This window comes from Sapajus apella, unplaced genomic scaffold, assembly GCF_009761245.1.
Source record: "Sapajus apella isolate SASKATOON/1434 unplaced genomic scaffold, GSC_monkey_1.0 scaffold59, whole genome shotgun sequence".
Classification (NCBI taxonomy): domain Eukaryota; kingdom Metazoa; phylum Chordata; class Mammalia; order Primates; family Cebidae; genus Sapajus; species Sapajus apella.
Window position 1 is genome coordinate 12,978,346 of NW_022436999.1, and position 16,999 is coordinate 12,995,344.

A 16,999-nucleotide genomic window follows, 5' to 3' on the forward strand; every position below is an offset into this window, starting at 1 on the left:
ATTTAAAACACTCCAGTAAGAGGTTAGCCATTCTCAAATTTTAATATTAGAATTACCTATTATTCCATAGGATTTCAGTGCTTTTAAGTGCACTTTTTTTGTTGTTAAAGATGGGGTCTCACTCTGTTGCTCAGGCTGGAGTGCAGTGGTGAGATCATAGCACATTGCAAGCTCAAACTCCTAGGCTCAAGTGATCCTCCCACCATGGCCTCCCAAAGTGCTGAAATTATAGGCATAAGCAACCATGCCCAGCCTAAGTGCACTTTAAGTGCAAGGGTTACCCTTTCAGACCACTAAGGTAGAATTTTGTGCAATATTTCAATGGTCTATGTTATATAATCAGAATAACTTTTAGGATACTAGTGCCAAATATATTATCTATTAATGGTAAAGGCTTAGAGCAAACTTTACTATGTTTAAGACAAATGTACTTCATTTATTGAATAATGGCTTAATAAATGGTACATATGCGTCTATATAGATATAACAGGAATAAAAGACACTGGTATTTGAAAAGCAATAAAACTGAAGTGCTTCTACTTTCTGAGAGGGTAGTAGAATTCATCTTAAGGGAAATGTGCTATCTTATTAAACCAGACACTTTGATATTCCTTTGTTGTGAAGGAAGGGTCTTGGTAGGTATGAAAGGGAGAGGTGAAGATAAGACGGAGTAAAACCACTATGCATTATAATGTGAAGTGGCTTATTGTGTTGCTGGTGTTGTTGATTAGGTTGCCTCCCTAGCTCTAAAAGTTGTAATTGTATTGGGGGAATGGAATGCTGAGAAATCTGAACTAAGAAAAGACAGGAAATGGACACAAGTTTTTGGTAGGAGATAAAGTCATAATAATATTGTATCAGTAAAAGGAGAGGCCAGTGTAAGACACATAGTGTTAGAAAATGGCCACTGAACTTCAGAAACAATGAAGTCACATATGACATTTGAAGTAAATTCTTGTTCTGTGCTACAGAAACCCTCAATTTTGATCAAACCTTTTTAAATCCTATTACACAACAGCCTTAAATTAGTGGTTTCTTTGGGGAATTAAAAAAAGCAAATCTGAGCAAAGGTGACAAAGTTTGAGCCAACTGGTAAGAAAACAGTGAGAGAATATCAAGAATTGTACTGAGAACAGGAGAATGCTAAAGAATCCCTGGAAATATTGAAGAAGGCACTAGTTAGAAGAAATAGGTTTGGGTTATCACACTTAAGTATGAAAAAAAAGTTACCCTAGAAGGATAGCAAATGGGGACATTATGTTTACACACATATATGTTTGTATGTCTACATAAATTGAATGCAAATAAATTTTAATAAATCTCTTATTTTTATTTTCTTTATATTTTCCAAATTCTGTGCAGTAAACATGCATTACTTTCATAATATAAAGAAACAATAAATATTTTTAAAAACAAAAAAATTACTACCCCAGATGATTACCTTTAAATTATACATCTCCTGATTGACAGCAATATAGTTATTGCTTATATATAATTCAACAAGAGTAAAAGATTTTTGTAAACCACTCAATGAAGTGATTCTGTTGTTCTCAAGAGAAAGGGAGTGAAGATGAAGCATATTATCAAAAGTATGCTGTTCCAAACCAGTGAGAAGATTATTATTTATGCTGAGGTGAGTTAATTTAGTCATCTTGGAAATACCTAGAAAAATAAAATTCAAGGAAAGATTCAGATAATACTAAAAGGTCAATTTAAAAATAACTGGCTGGTCATTTTATTGTAATCAAATAAATCATTTTTAGGTTCAAATGGTTTTAAAGATTCTGTAATACTAGCTATTGCTGCTTTTCCTTTTGTTTTGGAAGAATATAATCTTGTGTATAAGCCCCATCTCAAACATTAAATTCTAATTTGGAATTTTTAGGTAGATTCCTTCTTAGGAGTTAAGGAAAGGCATTACATGAAAGTATTGAATTTTTCTTTCAAATAACCTTAAAATGATGTAATAAATTAAGATTTATAATTTATTACATCATTAATAATAACTATTAATGATGTAATAAATTAATAGTTGATGTAATAAATTAATTAATACATCCATTAATTAATAATTACATTATTAATGATAATTTAAGATTTTTACCATTTGACAACAAAAAGCTCTACACAAAGCTCAAAATAATCACCAGCCCTCATTTTTAAATATTAAGGGTAAGGAACTAGAGTACTACATTCTGGAAAGTGCATCATTTGTATTAAAATGAACCATTTAGCAAACTTTTACTTTTGTATGTTTAAAAGTACTGTAAGATAGAAGTTTAGAAAGTGGGACCAGTCTAACTCCTATGTACATTATGTACTGCAAGCACTTTATAAGTGTAGCCAGGATGGTACAGTTGAAAGATAAGAACTTTGGAATCCTAGTTGGCTTCAAATGTATCACTACTAGGTTTGCGACAATACATAAATTATGTAACCTCTGAGCCTCAGTTTTCTCAGCCATAAAATAGGCATACTGAAATTTACTTCCAAAGAGTTATGAAATTAAATGGAATAATGTTTGGAAAGTATCAAATAATTATCTATGTTCTCCTTTCACATTAGTTCCCATTGTGGGACTACACAATGCTAAAGGGGAATCAATCTAGAGCAAGATAGATCAAAGCCATAAAGCAAAAATCATTAAATTGGTATGAAACCTACCCATGTCTGAATAAGAATCTTCTCCAAAAAGTGGGTATAAGAAAAATACAGATTGGAAGATTCTTCTCTTTAATAGCTTTACAGAAGGAAATGAAAAGGAAATAGGATTTTTAATTGTATGTACAAAGCAAAACTAATATCCAGCTGTATGGGAATGGCAGACTGGTGATAGTTCTAGACACAGATACCTAAGCTGCCCCTAGGTTTACTCAACTGAAATCTACAGAAGAGAGGCCTGTGAATCTGTACATTCAGTAAGTATCCCAAGTGATTCTTAAGATCAAGAAAGTTTTAGAAACATATTGTTAGCAGCCATTAAAATGAAATATATAACAAGTGTTATATATTCTATCTTAAAGATATTTAATACTTGCTTTTACATATATGACTTTTTGAAATCAAATTTTCTATTTTATAAAAAGTGTAGTATATACACATGCTAAAAATAATCCAATTCAAAAATGAATAAAGTGTGAATTCTCTTTCCCAGCCATGATTTCTAATTCTTACCTTCTCTCCTTGACAAAGACAACCATGTCACCAAAATGCACATACAGAAATATTCTTTACTCAGATAAGTGTGTGTGTGTGTATACACACACATATACATATTTCTCTTTTCAATCAAATAGTGCACACTTGTGGATATATTTTTTTAATTTCTAGGAGTTACTCTTTTGAGTAGATGGAGAGGGAAAATAAGAGAAAGTTGCTAAAAAGTCATGGAAAGTTTCTTTCAATTTCTTTCTAATGAAGGTAAGAATAAAATAGGGAGGCTGAGGTAGGTGGATCACAAGGTCAGGAGACCCAGACCATCCTGGACAACATGATGAAACCCCGTCTCTACTAAAATACAAAAAATTAGCTGGGCGTGATGGTACCTGCCTGTAGTCCCAGCTACTTAGGAGGCTGAGGTAGGGGAATTGCTTGAACCCAGGAGGAGGAGGTTGCAGTGAGCAGAAATTACGCCACTGTACTCCAGCCTGGCAACAGAGGAAGACTCCATTTCAAAAAAAAGAGAGAATAAAATAAAGCTAGGAAGGAAGGAGTCAGAAAATACTTGACTTAGTACTATATATTCTGGGACATGTTCTCTAAACTCATGATTTTTAGCTGTAGATAAGCATAAATCCAAATGAAGTGAAGAATCTAAGAAGCTTGGAAGGGGGAAGGGAGGAAAAGTCTTTTTGATTCTCTCTGGTTCAGAAAAATATGTTCTAATACTGAACTTTAAACAGTCAAATAAACCTCTAGTGAGTATAATTTTTATTTTTTGTTAAAGTCTTCAAATTTCTAAATATAACCTAATTTTATATTTTCAAAACTGAACTAGGTTGCTTTATCTTTTTCAAAAGCATACCTGATTAATTTGTTTATTCAACTTTACAGACATTAATGACTGCATAGTTTGTATGTGCTAGATTTGGTAACAGATTGTAAACTAGCACAGAGGAGAGGAGAGAGACACCACAGGAGGTGAAAGTCAGCTTCCTGGGCTCATTATATATAGTGACATAGTCACAAATTCCACTAATGGGTAGGAACTGGTTTTAATTTTTTATTTATCTTTTATTTTTTAATTTGACATATCTATTTATCTTGTACAACATGTTTTGAAGTATATATACATATTGTAGAATGCTCCAATCTAGCTAACTGATAATTGCATTACCTCACACAGGTATTTAGAATACTCTGCCACGAAACTTGGAACTTTTCTAGATATCTTCCTCTTCAGAAACTTTGTTCCCTGTTATTTTTTGTTCTGTTGTTTAGATACACATATTTTGGTACTTCAAAGTTCTTAAATATTTTACCTTCTATCTTTGAGATGCAATTTCCATCTAGTATGAGCTCTTCCAGGTTAATACAGGATTCCAGGCCCTCCATTTTAGTGAGATTATTATTGCTGAATGATGCCCATTTCAAATTTTCCAATTTTTCTAAATTTGTGATTTCAAAAAGATGTTGTCCATCTAAATTTAAGGCAGTTATCTGTAGAATAATTTACATTATATGTTATTTCTGAATCTTATAAATAAATTCAATCGATGTTATAAGATTTTAAAAAGCGAATGAAATAATTCAAATATTAAAAGTAACATCAAAATAATTCCTTCAGGAACTAAAGATATTGTAAAGCTATTAGTTTACAGAAAAGTAAAATTTGACGAGATTGTAACTCCAGGAGGATTTATATGGTATTAAGGACACTGGTGTGCTAGAGTCCCACTGCAGTAATGGACTTGTCTCAGCTGCTGGGAGAGCTTCCGGCAGAGAGCCTTCAGCTGTCAGTCCCTGCAGGGACCGCCTCAGTGTAGATAGCTGCCAAGGTCATACCCCTTCCCAAGTTGGCCCTCAGCCAGTGATGGAGACATATGAAGGCCTGACCGTCTCAGCACAACTTAGGACAAATTTAAAGGGCCATTCTAATTCCAGAACTGCCTGTGGGTCAGCCAAAGCTGTCACTGGGCCTTCATTTGCAGCTCAATGTCTATATATATATCTATCTTGTAATAAAAGTAATGCCAACAATGTCTCCCATTTTCAAGGAACAGCTTCACTTAGCCCAGTTTCTATGTTTGGCAAGAGGTATAAGGACACCTAATGTAGCAAGAAGCTGGTGGTATTCTATAACCTTTTCCTTTATCCTTGGCTGAATTCTGACCAGCTTTCCTACTCTCTTGTCATTATTCCTGATCTCGCTTTCCAAATTTTGGATTGATCTCTGGCTCTGAGCCTTTAAATTTTGCTTGCCTATTCTGACGTGTTATCAGAATCTACCCTTCAGTTTTAGTGCACCTTTATCTTAAATTTCTAATTCTATGGTGAACACAGTCAAGGCCCAGCCCCTCTGACATAGCCACTCCTGACTTGACCTCCTTTTTTATTTTTTAGAATGTGACAAATGTATTACTTTTTCTAATAATAACGTCTTTCTTATTTTTATTTTTTCCAACTCTGTTGAGGTATAATTGACAATTTAAAATTACATATATTTAAGATGCATAAACTTGATATGAGTATACACTGTAAATTAAAAACTGCATGATCTCAATTATATATGAAATCTTGGGCTGGGCGCGGTGGCTCACGCCTGTAATTCCAGCACTTTGGGAGGCTGAGGTGGGTGGATCACAAGGTCAGGAGATTGAGACCATCCTGGCTAACAAGGTGAAAGCCTATCTGTACTAAAAACACCAAAAATTAGCGGGGCATGGTGGTACATGTCTGTAGTCCCAGCTACTTGGCAGGAGAAATTGCTTGAACCCAGGAGGCTGAGGTTGCAGTGAGCCAATATTGCGTCACTACATTCCAGCCTGGGTGACAGAGCGAGACTCCATCTCAAAAAAAAAAAAAAAAAAAAAAAAGAAACCTCAAATAATCAAACTCATAGGAGAGAGTAGAATAGTGGTTGCCAGGGGCTGGGGGCAATGGGAAATGGACACATGTTGGTCAAGAGGTACAAAGTTTCAGTTATGCAAGACAAGTAATTTCTAGAGGCCCTAATGTACTATGTACCCTATGACTAAACTTAATGATACTATATTGTATACTTGAAATTTGCCAAGAGGGTAGATCTTAAGTGTTTCTTCCCTATTTTAATTAATCTTTCGAGCTTTCTGTCCCTTACCTATCTGTGCCCTTTGATACACAGACCAACACTGACTTAAAAATAGATTTAAATTAAGCTTTATGTTAGGTTTAATAGAATTAGCTTTACCTTCAAGTACCAGTTTCCACTTGGATGTAAATGAGGTCCTAACTTTGAAATCTGCGTCAGAATTTTGGCAGAAGGCCATATACTAAGTATCCGTGGTCTCTCCTCTTTAGTACTAGAATGCCGTAAGAGAGATAACTAATAAAATTTAAAAAATACAGTGAATAAACAGTATACAGAGGTTAGTTGATATATAGTAAAATTATTGTTTCCTAGAGAAGATGAGTGGCCCAGTAAATAATTTTAAAAATTTTTAAATAGAACATTTCCTTTGTGTTAAATTGTTTTCAATATCTAGATACATTTTAATTACATTATTTCTGTTTTAGCAAATATCGAACCAATACAAGATAATATTTATAAGACTGTAAAAGGATTATTATAATATGAACACCCATATAATCCACCCGTGAAACCAACTTAAGAGCTAGAATATTATGAATACATTGCAAGCACCCTGTGGGCCTGATCTAAGCCCTTTTCTTTCCTTCCCTTTAGAAGTGGTCATTATCTCAAATGTTTTATCCACCATTGACTTGCTTTCTTTATAGTTCTATGTCTGTGTCCATAAACAATGTATCATTTAGTTTTGCACATATTTGAACTTTATGTAAATTGAATAATATGTATGTATTCCTTCTATGACTTGCCTTTTTTTTGCATCATATTCATCAGATTCATCTAAGCTTCTTATGTAGCTGCAGTTCATTCATATGTCCTGTGTATAGAATTCCCTTAATGACTCTCCTGTCAATGAACATTGGGGTTGATTCAGTTTTTGCTATTATAAACACTGCTGTCATGAATATTCTTGTGCATGTTTCCTGGTACATACATGCAAGAATTTATTTAGAGTATATGCCCCTAAGTAAAATTGCTGGGTTGTTGAATACATGTATGTATATATATATATACACACACACACACATATACATCAGCTTTACTGAAAAATGTCAAATTGTTTTCCAAAGTGGTTGTACCACTTTGGAAAAATTACACTTTTACTTCATATTCTTGCAACAACTTGATATTGTCAGGCTTTAAAGTTTTTGCTCATCTATAAAACTGGCAAAAATTGGTAGGTCACTGTGATTTTAATGTTTATTTTCTTGAAATCTAATGTGGTGGAGCATCTTTTCCTAAGTTAATTGGCTGTTCTGATTTCCTCTCCAGTGAAGTGTCTGTTCAGATCTACGGTTCACTTTTCTGTTTAGCTGGTTGTCTTTTTCTTTACATATTCTGCATATATAAAGAATGTCTTTTGACAGTTGTGTTGCAAATTTCTTTTCCCAGTATGTAGCTTGTCTTTTCATTTTCTTTGAAAAAAGATATATTAATTTAAATGTAGACACATCTAATTATTTATGGTTTATGCTCTTTGTTTCTTGCCTACTAAATTATTCACTAATTCAAGGTCATAAAGATAATCTCTGATATTTTCTTCAAAAAAACTTCTGGTTTTGCCTTTTACAATAAAGTCCTTAAAGCCTTTTATTGAATAATCTCCATGATCTGCAAAGGCAGCTCTGTTATTTATAAAGTTTCTACAGTCTATATTAGGTCTTTATTCTGTTCCATTGGTCTACTTGTCTAGCTCTGTGCCATATAACACATTGTCTTAAAGGATTGTAGTAGGCTTTGATTTTCTTTCTCTTTCTTTCTTCTTCTTCTTCTCTCTCTCTCTCTCTCTCAATCTTTCTCTCACTTGCTCCTTTTTTGGCCAGGCTACAGTGCAGTGGCACGATCTCAGCTCACTGCAACCTCCATTTCCTGGACTCAAGCAATTCTCCTGCCTTACTCTCCTGAGGAGCTGGGATTACAGGCATATGCCACCACAGGTGGCTAATTTTTGTATTTTTAGTAGAGATGGGGTTTCACCATCTTGGTGAAACTCCTGATCTCAGGTAATCCATCCGCCTTGGCCTCCCAAAGTGCTGGGATTACATGTGTGGGCCACTGCACCCAGCCTGATTTCTTTTTTTAAAAAATATTTAATCTTCTTAATTTCAATTTTTATTCTAGATTCAGGGGGTATATGTACAGATTTGTCACAAGGATATATTGCATGATGTTGAGATTTGGGGTAGGATTGAACCCATCACCCAGATAGTGAGCATAGTACTCAAATAGGCAATTTTTCAGCCCTACCCATATCCCTCCTCCTCCTTGTATTCCCCAATGTGTATTGTCCCCATCTTTATGACCATGTGTACCCAGTGTTTAGCTCCTGCTTATAAGTGAGAACAGTTGGTATTTGGTTTTTCCTTTCTGTGTTAATTTGCCTAGGATAATGGTCTCCAGCTGCATCCATGTTGCTGCGAAGAACATGATTTCATTCTTGTTTATGGCTGCATAGTATTCCATGGTGTACATTTTCCACGTTTTCTTTATCCAGTCCACCACAGACGTGCACTTAGGTTGATTCCATGTTTTTGCTATTATGAATAGTGCTGCAATGAACATATTTATGCATATGTCTTTTTAGTAGAACAATTAATTTTCTTTTGGGAATAGCCCCAGAAATGGAATTGCTGAGTAGAAGGTAGTTCTATTTTCAGTTCTTTTCTTAGGGTAAATTTCCAACTCTTCTTTTGGAGTGTTAATGATTTTTTTAATCAACAAAAAAGTTTCTTTTCAAAAATTTGAATAGTTCCAAAATTAAAAATTATATCACTTAAGGAATTAATATTCAGATACTCCACAAAAAGTAAATAGCTAGAAAACTAAAGTAGATATATTTAGGATGTTCAAGCTACTTTGGCTAAAGTACAGCATTCTTAATATGGATAATAATGGTATTTCCTCTCCTTCCATGTTAATGGATTGTATTCTTTTCAGTCAAATAAATATAATATTAATACTAAGTAGATAGATAATTCACTAAATGCTTTCTGAAGGCCTCTAAGCTTACTTTATCTTCAGAAAATTGCTTATTTTCAAGCAGGCTCTAGAAAGGGCTCTGGTAAGTTCAGGTGACTAGGCAAAAAACAGTTACCCTAGAGGTATTTTTGGTGTAGTGTTCATGAATAATAAAGAGAATACATACAACCATTTGGTATTTAAATGAGATATATTTAAACAGAAACAAATATCAGGTGTTATGATTTCTCTGTATTAAATTTTTATTAATATGTTAAGAGGGAATATAAAATCTTACTGACAGAAGAGTACGGGAAATACTATTTGTATGTTCTAAATAGCACAATGAATAGTAAACAGTAAAATCTAACCTGAGTTATCCTTGTTCCAGCAATAAATTTCATAGCTGCTGTTGCTTCTTCTTCAGAAATGAAGACTCCATTTAAATGGGTAAGAGTCTTTAATCTGCCAATAACACTCAGTCTCAATGTGGCTGGCTTGGGAAAAACAGCAAAAAATTATTTCTTTTAAGATAAACTATTAAATATGGCATGAAAATGAGTGATTTTTCATATCCTTCCATAGAATTCAAAATTATGCATTTCCTTGTTCATTACATATAACTAAAAATAAAAGCTGAATTATTTCAATAATAGTTGAAATGAAATTATATTTAAGAATTAATCTGTTTGTTTGAAGGTGTATGGTTCTACTCTGATGAGGGAGGGAAATCCCATAAGCTGTTGGAAAGTGACCGTGGTAAAAAGTGTTAAAAGAACAATTGTAGCGACTCCTGGTTTATCTAGATCAACAATAAGCTAGTCATCTCCATGTGTGATTCAACACAGATCTTTAGCCCTTGACAATCCAATTTGGCAAGAGGGAGATAGCTGTACTGTGATCATCCAGGAAATATGCTTTGGCAAAAGAAAAACAGTCTTCACTTCTACTGAGCAAATAAGAAGAAATACAACAATACGAACTTAGTAATGTGGCTAATTTAAAAGACCAATTGTGCTTTAGTTTCCTTTTTATAGGCTGAACACAGCCTTATATACATCTTTTAAAGGCAGAGAAAGGAAGATTCTTGAAATTATAATCTTTGGACTTATTTTAAATACTTGAAGATACACTTAAATGTAGTCATGGAATATGGAAATTACCTAGCATTAATATACATATTTTTGTAATGAGAAAAAATAATGTTCAGGTTTCCTTTTTATAAGAGAACATAAAACTTTGTAATGCAGGTTGTGAGGAGAGGTGATTTCCGGACTTAAAATAAAAAGCAAGTAATACAAATAATACAAAAAGCAAAATAAAATTGTAAAACATGTTGCTTAATCACAGATTAGGATATATTATAAATCAAATTATGTTTCTTCCTTAATAGTATGCCTCTCTCACTGTATTATATTATTCTTGGTTCTCATGCCTCATTAATATAGAGTTCTAGCACACTGAACTATATATATAAACTCTCTGGAGGTTTGCAAATGGCAATGACATCAATGACTCAAAGCAATAATGTTCTCGATGTATTCGAGGTTACAAAAAATCTGACATGAAATTATAGTTTTTTCTTATATTACCATCTGATTAATTTGATCAGTACATTAAATCCAACTTATGAATGACTTCATGGAAGGAAGTCTAGAAAAACAAAGACAGTTTGCCCATCTCTGGCTATTACTGAATAGGAAAGTTAGAAGGGAAATGTCTCTGAAATAAAAATCTTTGCTTTTTAGTAACATGTCTGTGGCATACCTTTTGCCATGGATTATGTTGAATATTAAGTGTAAGAAGGCTTGTGGTATGTTTGCATAACGTATTTATTTCATCGCCAGATTTTTTCAGTTGATTCCAGCTCAAGTCTAAGTGCTTCAGTTTCATCAGACCTCTAAATCCCTCAAGAGTTATCACATGGTTATGGCTTGCATCCAAATATTCAAGGTTATACTGCAACACATACGAATAAAAGTGATGCTAAGAGAATCATAATTTGTATTTACAAAATAATTTCTCTGTGGTTCTTTACATACTTTACATGCTTCTTGGTAATCCACACAGGACACCTAAACAGTAGTTATGTTGCAATGATGGTATCAACATACGTATCTGTCTAAAAAACTACAGACATTTTGTTTTAGTAATTCTCTTTTAATTAATATTTCATCCTTGTAACATAAGAGTGGCAATGTCTGTGTTCATAGGAGAGAAGAAATAAAGAAACCAATTTATCCCCAACAAACAAAATGTACTTTTTAATATATAGGCTTCTGCTTTATACCATTGAACCCATAGCTTTAATTGGGTTCATCTTCAGAGTTAGAAACTAAACCCATTAACTCAATACTAATAATTTTCTTTTTAAAAAGTACACAATTTTTAATAATAATTTTCTTCAATTATGAAAGTAACACATGTTCCTTGTTGGAAATTTGGAAAATATAGTAAATAAATCAAAAGAAAACATAGAAAGCACATATAATCCTATTGCTGAGAAAGAACCACTGAAGCATTGTTTTTCATTATATGCACATATTTTTTCTTATGTAAAACATATATATATTATATCCTTTTAACATTTTTTCACATTATTAGATCTTCTTAAAATGATTTTTATGACTGCATGATATTTTAATATGTGATTATAATTTTAAAAAACATTTTACTATAGATCTTTATGTTTCTAATTGTTGGCAACACAGCCACAAACATCCAGGAGAAGGATTCTCTAATTGCAACTCCAAAATCTTTTTCAGAACAGGTTTTAGAAACAAGATCACTCATTCTTAGACTTTCTGCATTGTTAAGACTCTTGATAAATACTGTTAAGTAGATTTCAAGGAAGTTTGTACCAATACTTTCTTCCAACGGCAGACTGTGAGAATGCCCATATTCTCAAATACTGATCCACCCGCCTTATTTTAATTTACATTATTACTGGTGAAGTTGAACATCTTTCGATGTGTTTATACTAGCCATTTTAAAATTCCTTTTTTTGTATATTGCCTTTCTTGTCTTTGGCTATTTGTCTATTCATATCTTCATCTTACCTGTTTGCGAGAAACCTCTAAGACTTTAATTTGTTACATTTGATTTCTCTACAACTTAATTTATACAACTGTTTGAATTCAGAATAGACTTAGTCATTCCTTTATATGGTATAATTTTTATTTTTGGGATAGAACTTCCTATAGCGGTTCAGGTTTCAAGAGTTGAATCAAAACCTAAAAAAATTTCTGAAACCGAACAGTGTTACTAACTTTTAATTCTCAGAAGCAAGCATTAGCAAGACAAAACAAAAACTATCTCTTACTATCATAATTTCTTGAACAAAAGGCTATTTGACAGTAAAAAAAGTATGAAAGCCGTAAGTTTAGGGGAAAAAAAAAAAACACTTTTAAGTAAAATGAATTTGGCTTTATAAAAATTTACTACGTGGCCCTTCTGTTCCCAATTTTCATCACAGACTGGTGAAAACTTGTCCCATATTGTGGCACCTACCTGTAGACCAGCATTTGGGAACCACACATCATAAAAAAAAAATAATTGACTTCTTTCCTTGAAAACAGGGGTGGAATCTTTATTTCCATATCTTCAGGATATAAAACAGATTCTAGGAACTCATTAAATATTCATGAAACAGTATTTCAGTTTTGCAATAGCATTTTGTTTTAATATTTCTTGTGCTTCAGTTTAAAAATCTCTCTTAAGTTACAGTACAGTCCAGTCCATTACAAAGATTAAAATTCAAAACACCTCTTAAATTTTCTTAGGGATACCGGTTCATTCTCTAAACGTAGTTATCTCTAGACATCAGGAACAACTTAACAACAGATTTCTTATTCAGAAAGGTAAGACAGTGAGTATTATTTCAATAAAAATTAGAACTGTAATTGTTATCTAGATCAAGTTGGCAAATAGCCATTTATATTTGTTTTTCCCTAGTCAACACTAATTATGGTGGAGCTATTTTCAGAGAAAACATCTCTTCCTATTTCCTTCTCCTAGATATTAGCTTTTCCTGATAATAATGGTAAGTGAATGACAGACATACAGCTTATTACATTTTAATTTGCCTTATGTAGATGTCTTATTTAGATTACTGAAAAGTTCCATAAAACTATGAGGTGTATTTATTTATTTTCCACCACTTACGAATCCCAGGCTTTCCACCGCATAAAGAAAGCCTTAGTTTGGGCATATTGATATATAAGGCAAGGCCAGGAATGATGAACACTCTAACAATAATACATTTACTTTCTACAACCTAGAAGAACCAACTTACCTCATTTATATGAGAAGCATGCAAGAAGAGCATAGAAATTGTCTATGTTAGTATACACTTAAGGTAAATGATAGTAAAGATGGGTATCCCAAGGCAAATTTAAAAACTTAGAAGATAGGCATTATAAGTGAAAGATTAAATTGGATCATAACCTTTTATAATATTGGAATACACATAATAGTAAACATGCATATAAAACCAAGAGACTATAGTGGCAGAGGCAGCAGAAGTTTTCAATCATTGTGAAACCATACATAAAAACAGAGCAAATAGAAAAAGCCAAATTTTCATGGACAATGTTTATAACAAAACTATATGACAAGGTTGCTCTATAGGCTCCAAAAGAAGTTGGTAGAAATAAACCACCAAAAACACAAGACCTGCATGGTATACATGTGAGAGAAGAAGGAAGTGTCAGGACAACATCTGATGGACCTGAAAGCAGGAGAGCCCCAAAATAGTCAACAAATATTCACTGGAAAGTGTGGAGGATAATTTATAGCACTTGAAATAGGGAGGAGTTTTGCTCTTTTAAATACCAGATGAGTACATGACATCTACAGTAAAAAGGTCTGAAGGGGCCTGATACAGTGGCTCCTGTAATCCTGGCACTTTGGGAGGCTGAGAGAGGAGAATTGTTTGAGACCAGGAGTTTGAGATCAACGTAGGCAATGTAGTGAAACCCCATCTCTAGAAAATTATTTTTAAAATTAGAAGGGTGTGGTGGCATGCACCTGTAGTTCCAGCTATCCAGAAAGCTGAGGCAGGGGAATCACTTGAGCCCAGGAAGTTGGGGCTGCAGTGTACTCCATGATTGTGTATTGCACTCCAACCTGGGTGACAGAGTGAGACCCTGTCTTTAAAAAAAAAAAAAAAAAAAAAGGAAGGAAAGAAAGAAAAGAAAACGAAGAAGAAAAAAGAAAAGTCTGAAGGAAGCAGTCCCTGGAATAGTCTAGCCCCTATGAATCTAAAAACTATTTCACTAGGACTCCCTTCAAGACAGAATCCTTCTCATAGAAGAAACTGCTGGGGCTAAACTAAAAATTAAACAGGATAAGGACAAGAGAGGCAAATAAAAAAGAAGGTCTAAAGTGGAGGATTGGAATAGAGTCAAAAGCATCTCAGAAAGTAAGAATTACAATTTTCAAACAATGCATATAAACAACAGAAGAGGAAGATCTGTGAAGTTAGAAAAGCTTCCTGAACCTAACCTCATTTTAAACGTTAAGAAAAACTAATTTCACTTACAAATGAGCAGAGAAAAGTACTGAGGTCAAATCCAAGACAAAGCTATGGTGGGATTGTAGAGAGGGGGAAGACAGAGATTAATATTGCTGCTGGCAATAAAAGTACGCCAGAAAAATGTGTTCAAGAAACATATCATGACTATTAACTTACCATTTTAAAACAAACAAAAAGATGTTAAGAATGATATGAGACATAAAATAACAATATAAATCTGGATTACAAAAACTAAAAAACTATTTTAAAAAGTGGAGTGAAAGGACCCAGAAAAATGAAATAAAATAATTTAAGAAATAAAAAGGAAATCAGTTATATCTGAGAGTGAATAAAAAACAGATAACACTTTTAAGAGAAATACAAGGTGAAAAAGTGAAAAAATTTGAAGATAAGTAATGAATAAAGAGACAAAAAGGATTCAACAGAAAGTGACAAATACTGATGATAAAGAAGATTTTCACTTATGGATAATGAGAGTCCCTGAAGAATAAGACGAAAGCAAGGAAACAGAAAAGAATGCTAAAAATTTCCCATTCAAAACATCTTTCCTGAAAGAAAAAAAGTGATTTTAAGCTATGTATTGGAAGATGATACTGCGGATCCGAAGAAAACAACCCAGAACAACCAACACCAAGAAAAATTCTAGTAAACTTATTAGACTTTAAAGAAAACTGAAAAAGTTATTTGGCTATCTAGAAGGAAGAAAATCTTGTGACTTATGAAGGATATAAAAAAAATCACACATTCTCATCAGACTTTCTACAGCAATTCTTTGTAATAGAAGAAAATGAAGTAATATTTACTATGCCCTCCAAAATAGTAAGCCAAAGATTTTATACCTACCAAAACCACATTTCAAGTATAAAGGACATAGCTAAACTGTTATTAACATTCAGTAACTGAAGGGATATTGTTCCTATAACTCCTTCCTGATGATCTACAATAGAATATATTTCAGACAATCAAAATGATTAGAGAGATACCAACATAAAGACTGGTGATGAGAAGTAAATATACTATTACCAGTTAATTAAAAGGGAGAGTATACAGAGCATAAGGCTACCTGCTGTGGCAATATAGTTATATTATAATTATTTAAATTATTTTTTAAACTTGGGAAGAATGGGAAGAACCTACACAAAATTTTTAGAAAATTTTTCCAGTAAATAATATTGATAATAGTATAAGTACTGTCATTCTGACACCATTATGTGTATAATAGTAGATAAAACAATGAGTTATTATTAAATATTCTATCATCTTGTATCCTTAAGAATCACGATTCTTGGTATGAGAAAAGTGTATATGTGTAAGTAATAGAAAAGCAAAAGTAAAAAGCTTTGTAGTCTTGAACCTGAATTGGAAGCATAAAAAATTCATGAGTTTATACACACATGCACACAGATATTCATGTCCCCTCCAACAAGTTCAGCCCAGTGAAAAGACCTAGAAATAATGACCAATTAGATTGTATTCCTGAAGGACCATTTCTCTCTAAAAGGTTCTGGCCAGGCATGGTGGTGGCTCATGCCTGTAATCTTAGCACTTTGGGAGGCTGAGGCAGGTAGATCACCTGAGGTCAGGAGTTAGAGACCAGCTTGGCCAACATGGTGAAACCCCATCTCTACTAGAATACAAAAATTAGCGGGCATGCTTATGTGTGCCTATAATCCCAGTTACTCGAGAGGCTGAGGCACGAGATGGGTTGAAGCTGGGAGGTGGAGGTTGCAGTGAGCTGAGTGCGTGCCACTGCACTTTAGCCTGGGCAACAGAGCAAAACTCCATCTCCAAAAAAGAAACTAAGCCTTGAAGACACGGCTAATACCATGTCTGCAACAGAAAATATATAAGATGTGTATGAAACATCTTTGTATACCAAGTGTCAAAGAAGCTATCAAAGACCATTAGGATCATGGCAAAAGAAGTTAACTTTGAAAAGCTCTCACTGGTTAAGGATGAGACAATCTGAGCTTCAATCATGTTAAAAATTGCAATGGATTGAATATAACCAAATATGGGTAAGTCCCTGCATTCATACTGATATTAAAACAAGAGTTGCTCACTTCAATGATAGGGAACCAATTCATTATCTTGCAAATTGGTGGATAAGAATCTATTATGTACTTTCTATGTGAATGCTACCACTGGGAAACAAAATAATAGATAATAAGAAATGCCTCTTTGTAAAAGTATTCCAAATAATAAAGGAAACAATGATA

General features: G+C 33.3%; 2 protein-coding genes across 3 annotated transcripts in view; one reads left to right on the forward strand and one right to left on the reverse strand.

The window, feature by feature from the left end:
* RTN1 (reticulon 1) overlaps positions 1 to 16,999 on the forward strand; it is a 468,840-nt gene that overhangs the window by 85,506 nt on the left and 366,335 nt on the right. The window contains exon 1 of one of the 2 annotated variants that reach the window (XM_032246119.1): positions 9,636 to 9,694. The exons of the other annotated variant lie outside the window; for it this stretch is intronic. Within the exon in view, the coding sequence (XP_032102010.1) occupies positions 9,691 to 9,694 (4 nt within the window). The 5' untranslated portion in view covers positions 9,636 to 9,690. Of the gene's footprint in view, positions 1 to 9,635; positions 9,695 to 16,999 lie in introns of those variants that run through there. 2 annotated transcript variants of the gene reach the window in all.
* LRRC9 (leucine rich repeat containing 9) overlaps positions 1 to 16,999 on the reverse strand; it is a 123,589-nt gene that overhangs the window by 60,728 nt on the left and 45,862 nt on the right. Inside the window, exons 17-21 of the mRNA XM_032246124.1 lie at positions 11,012 to 11,203; positions 9,616 to 9,741; positions 6,389 to 6,523; positions 4,482 to 4,659; positions 1,442 to 1,662 (exon numbers count right to left, since the gene is read on the reverse strand). Coding sequence (XP_032102015.1) covers positions 1,442 to 1,662; positions 4,482 to 4,659; positions 6,389 to 6,523; positions 9,616 to 9,741; positions 11,012 to 11,203 — 852 coding nt within the window. The remainder of the gene's footprint in view (positions 1 to 1,441; positions 1,663 to 4,481; positions 4,660 to 6,388; positions 6,524 to 9,615; positions 9,742 to 11,011; positions 11,204 to 16,999) is intronic.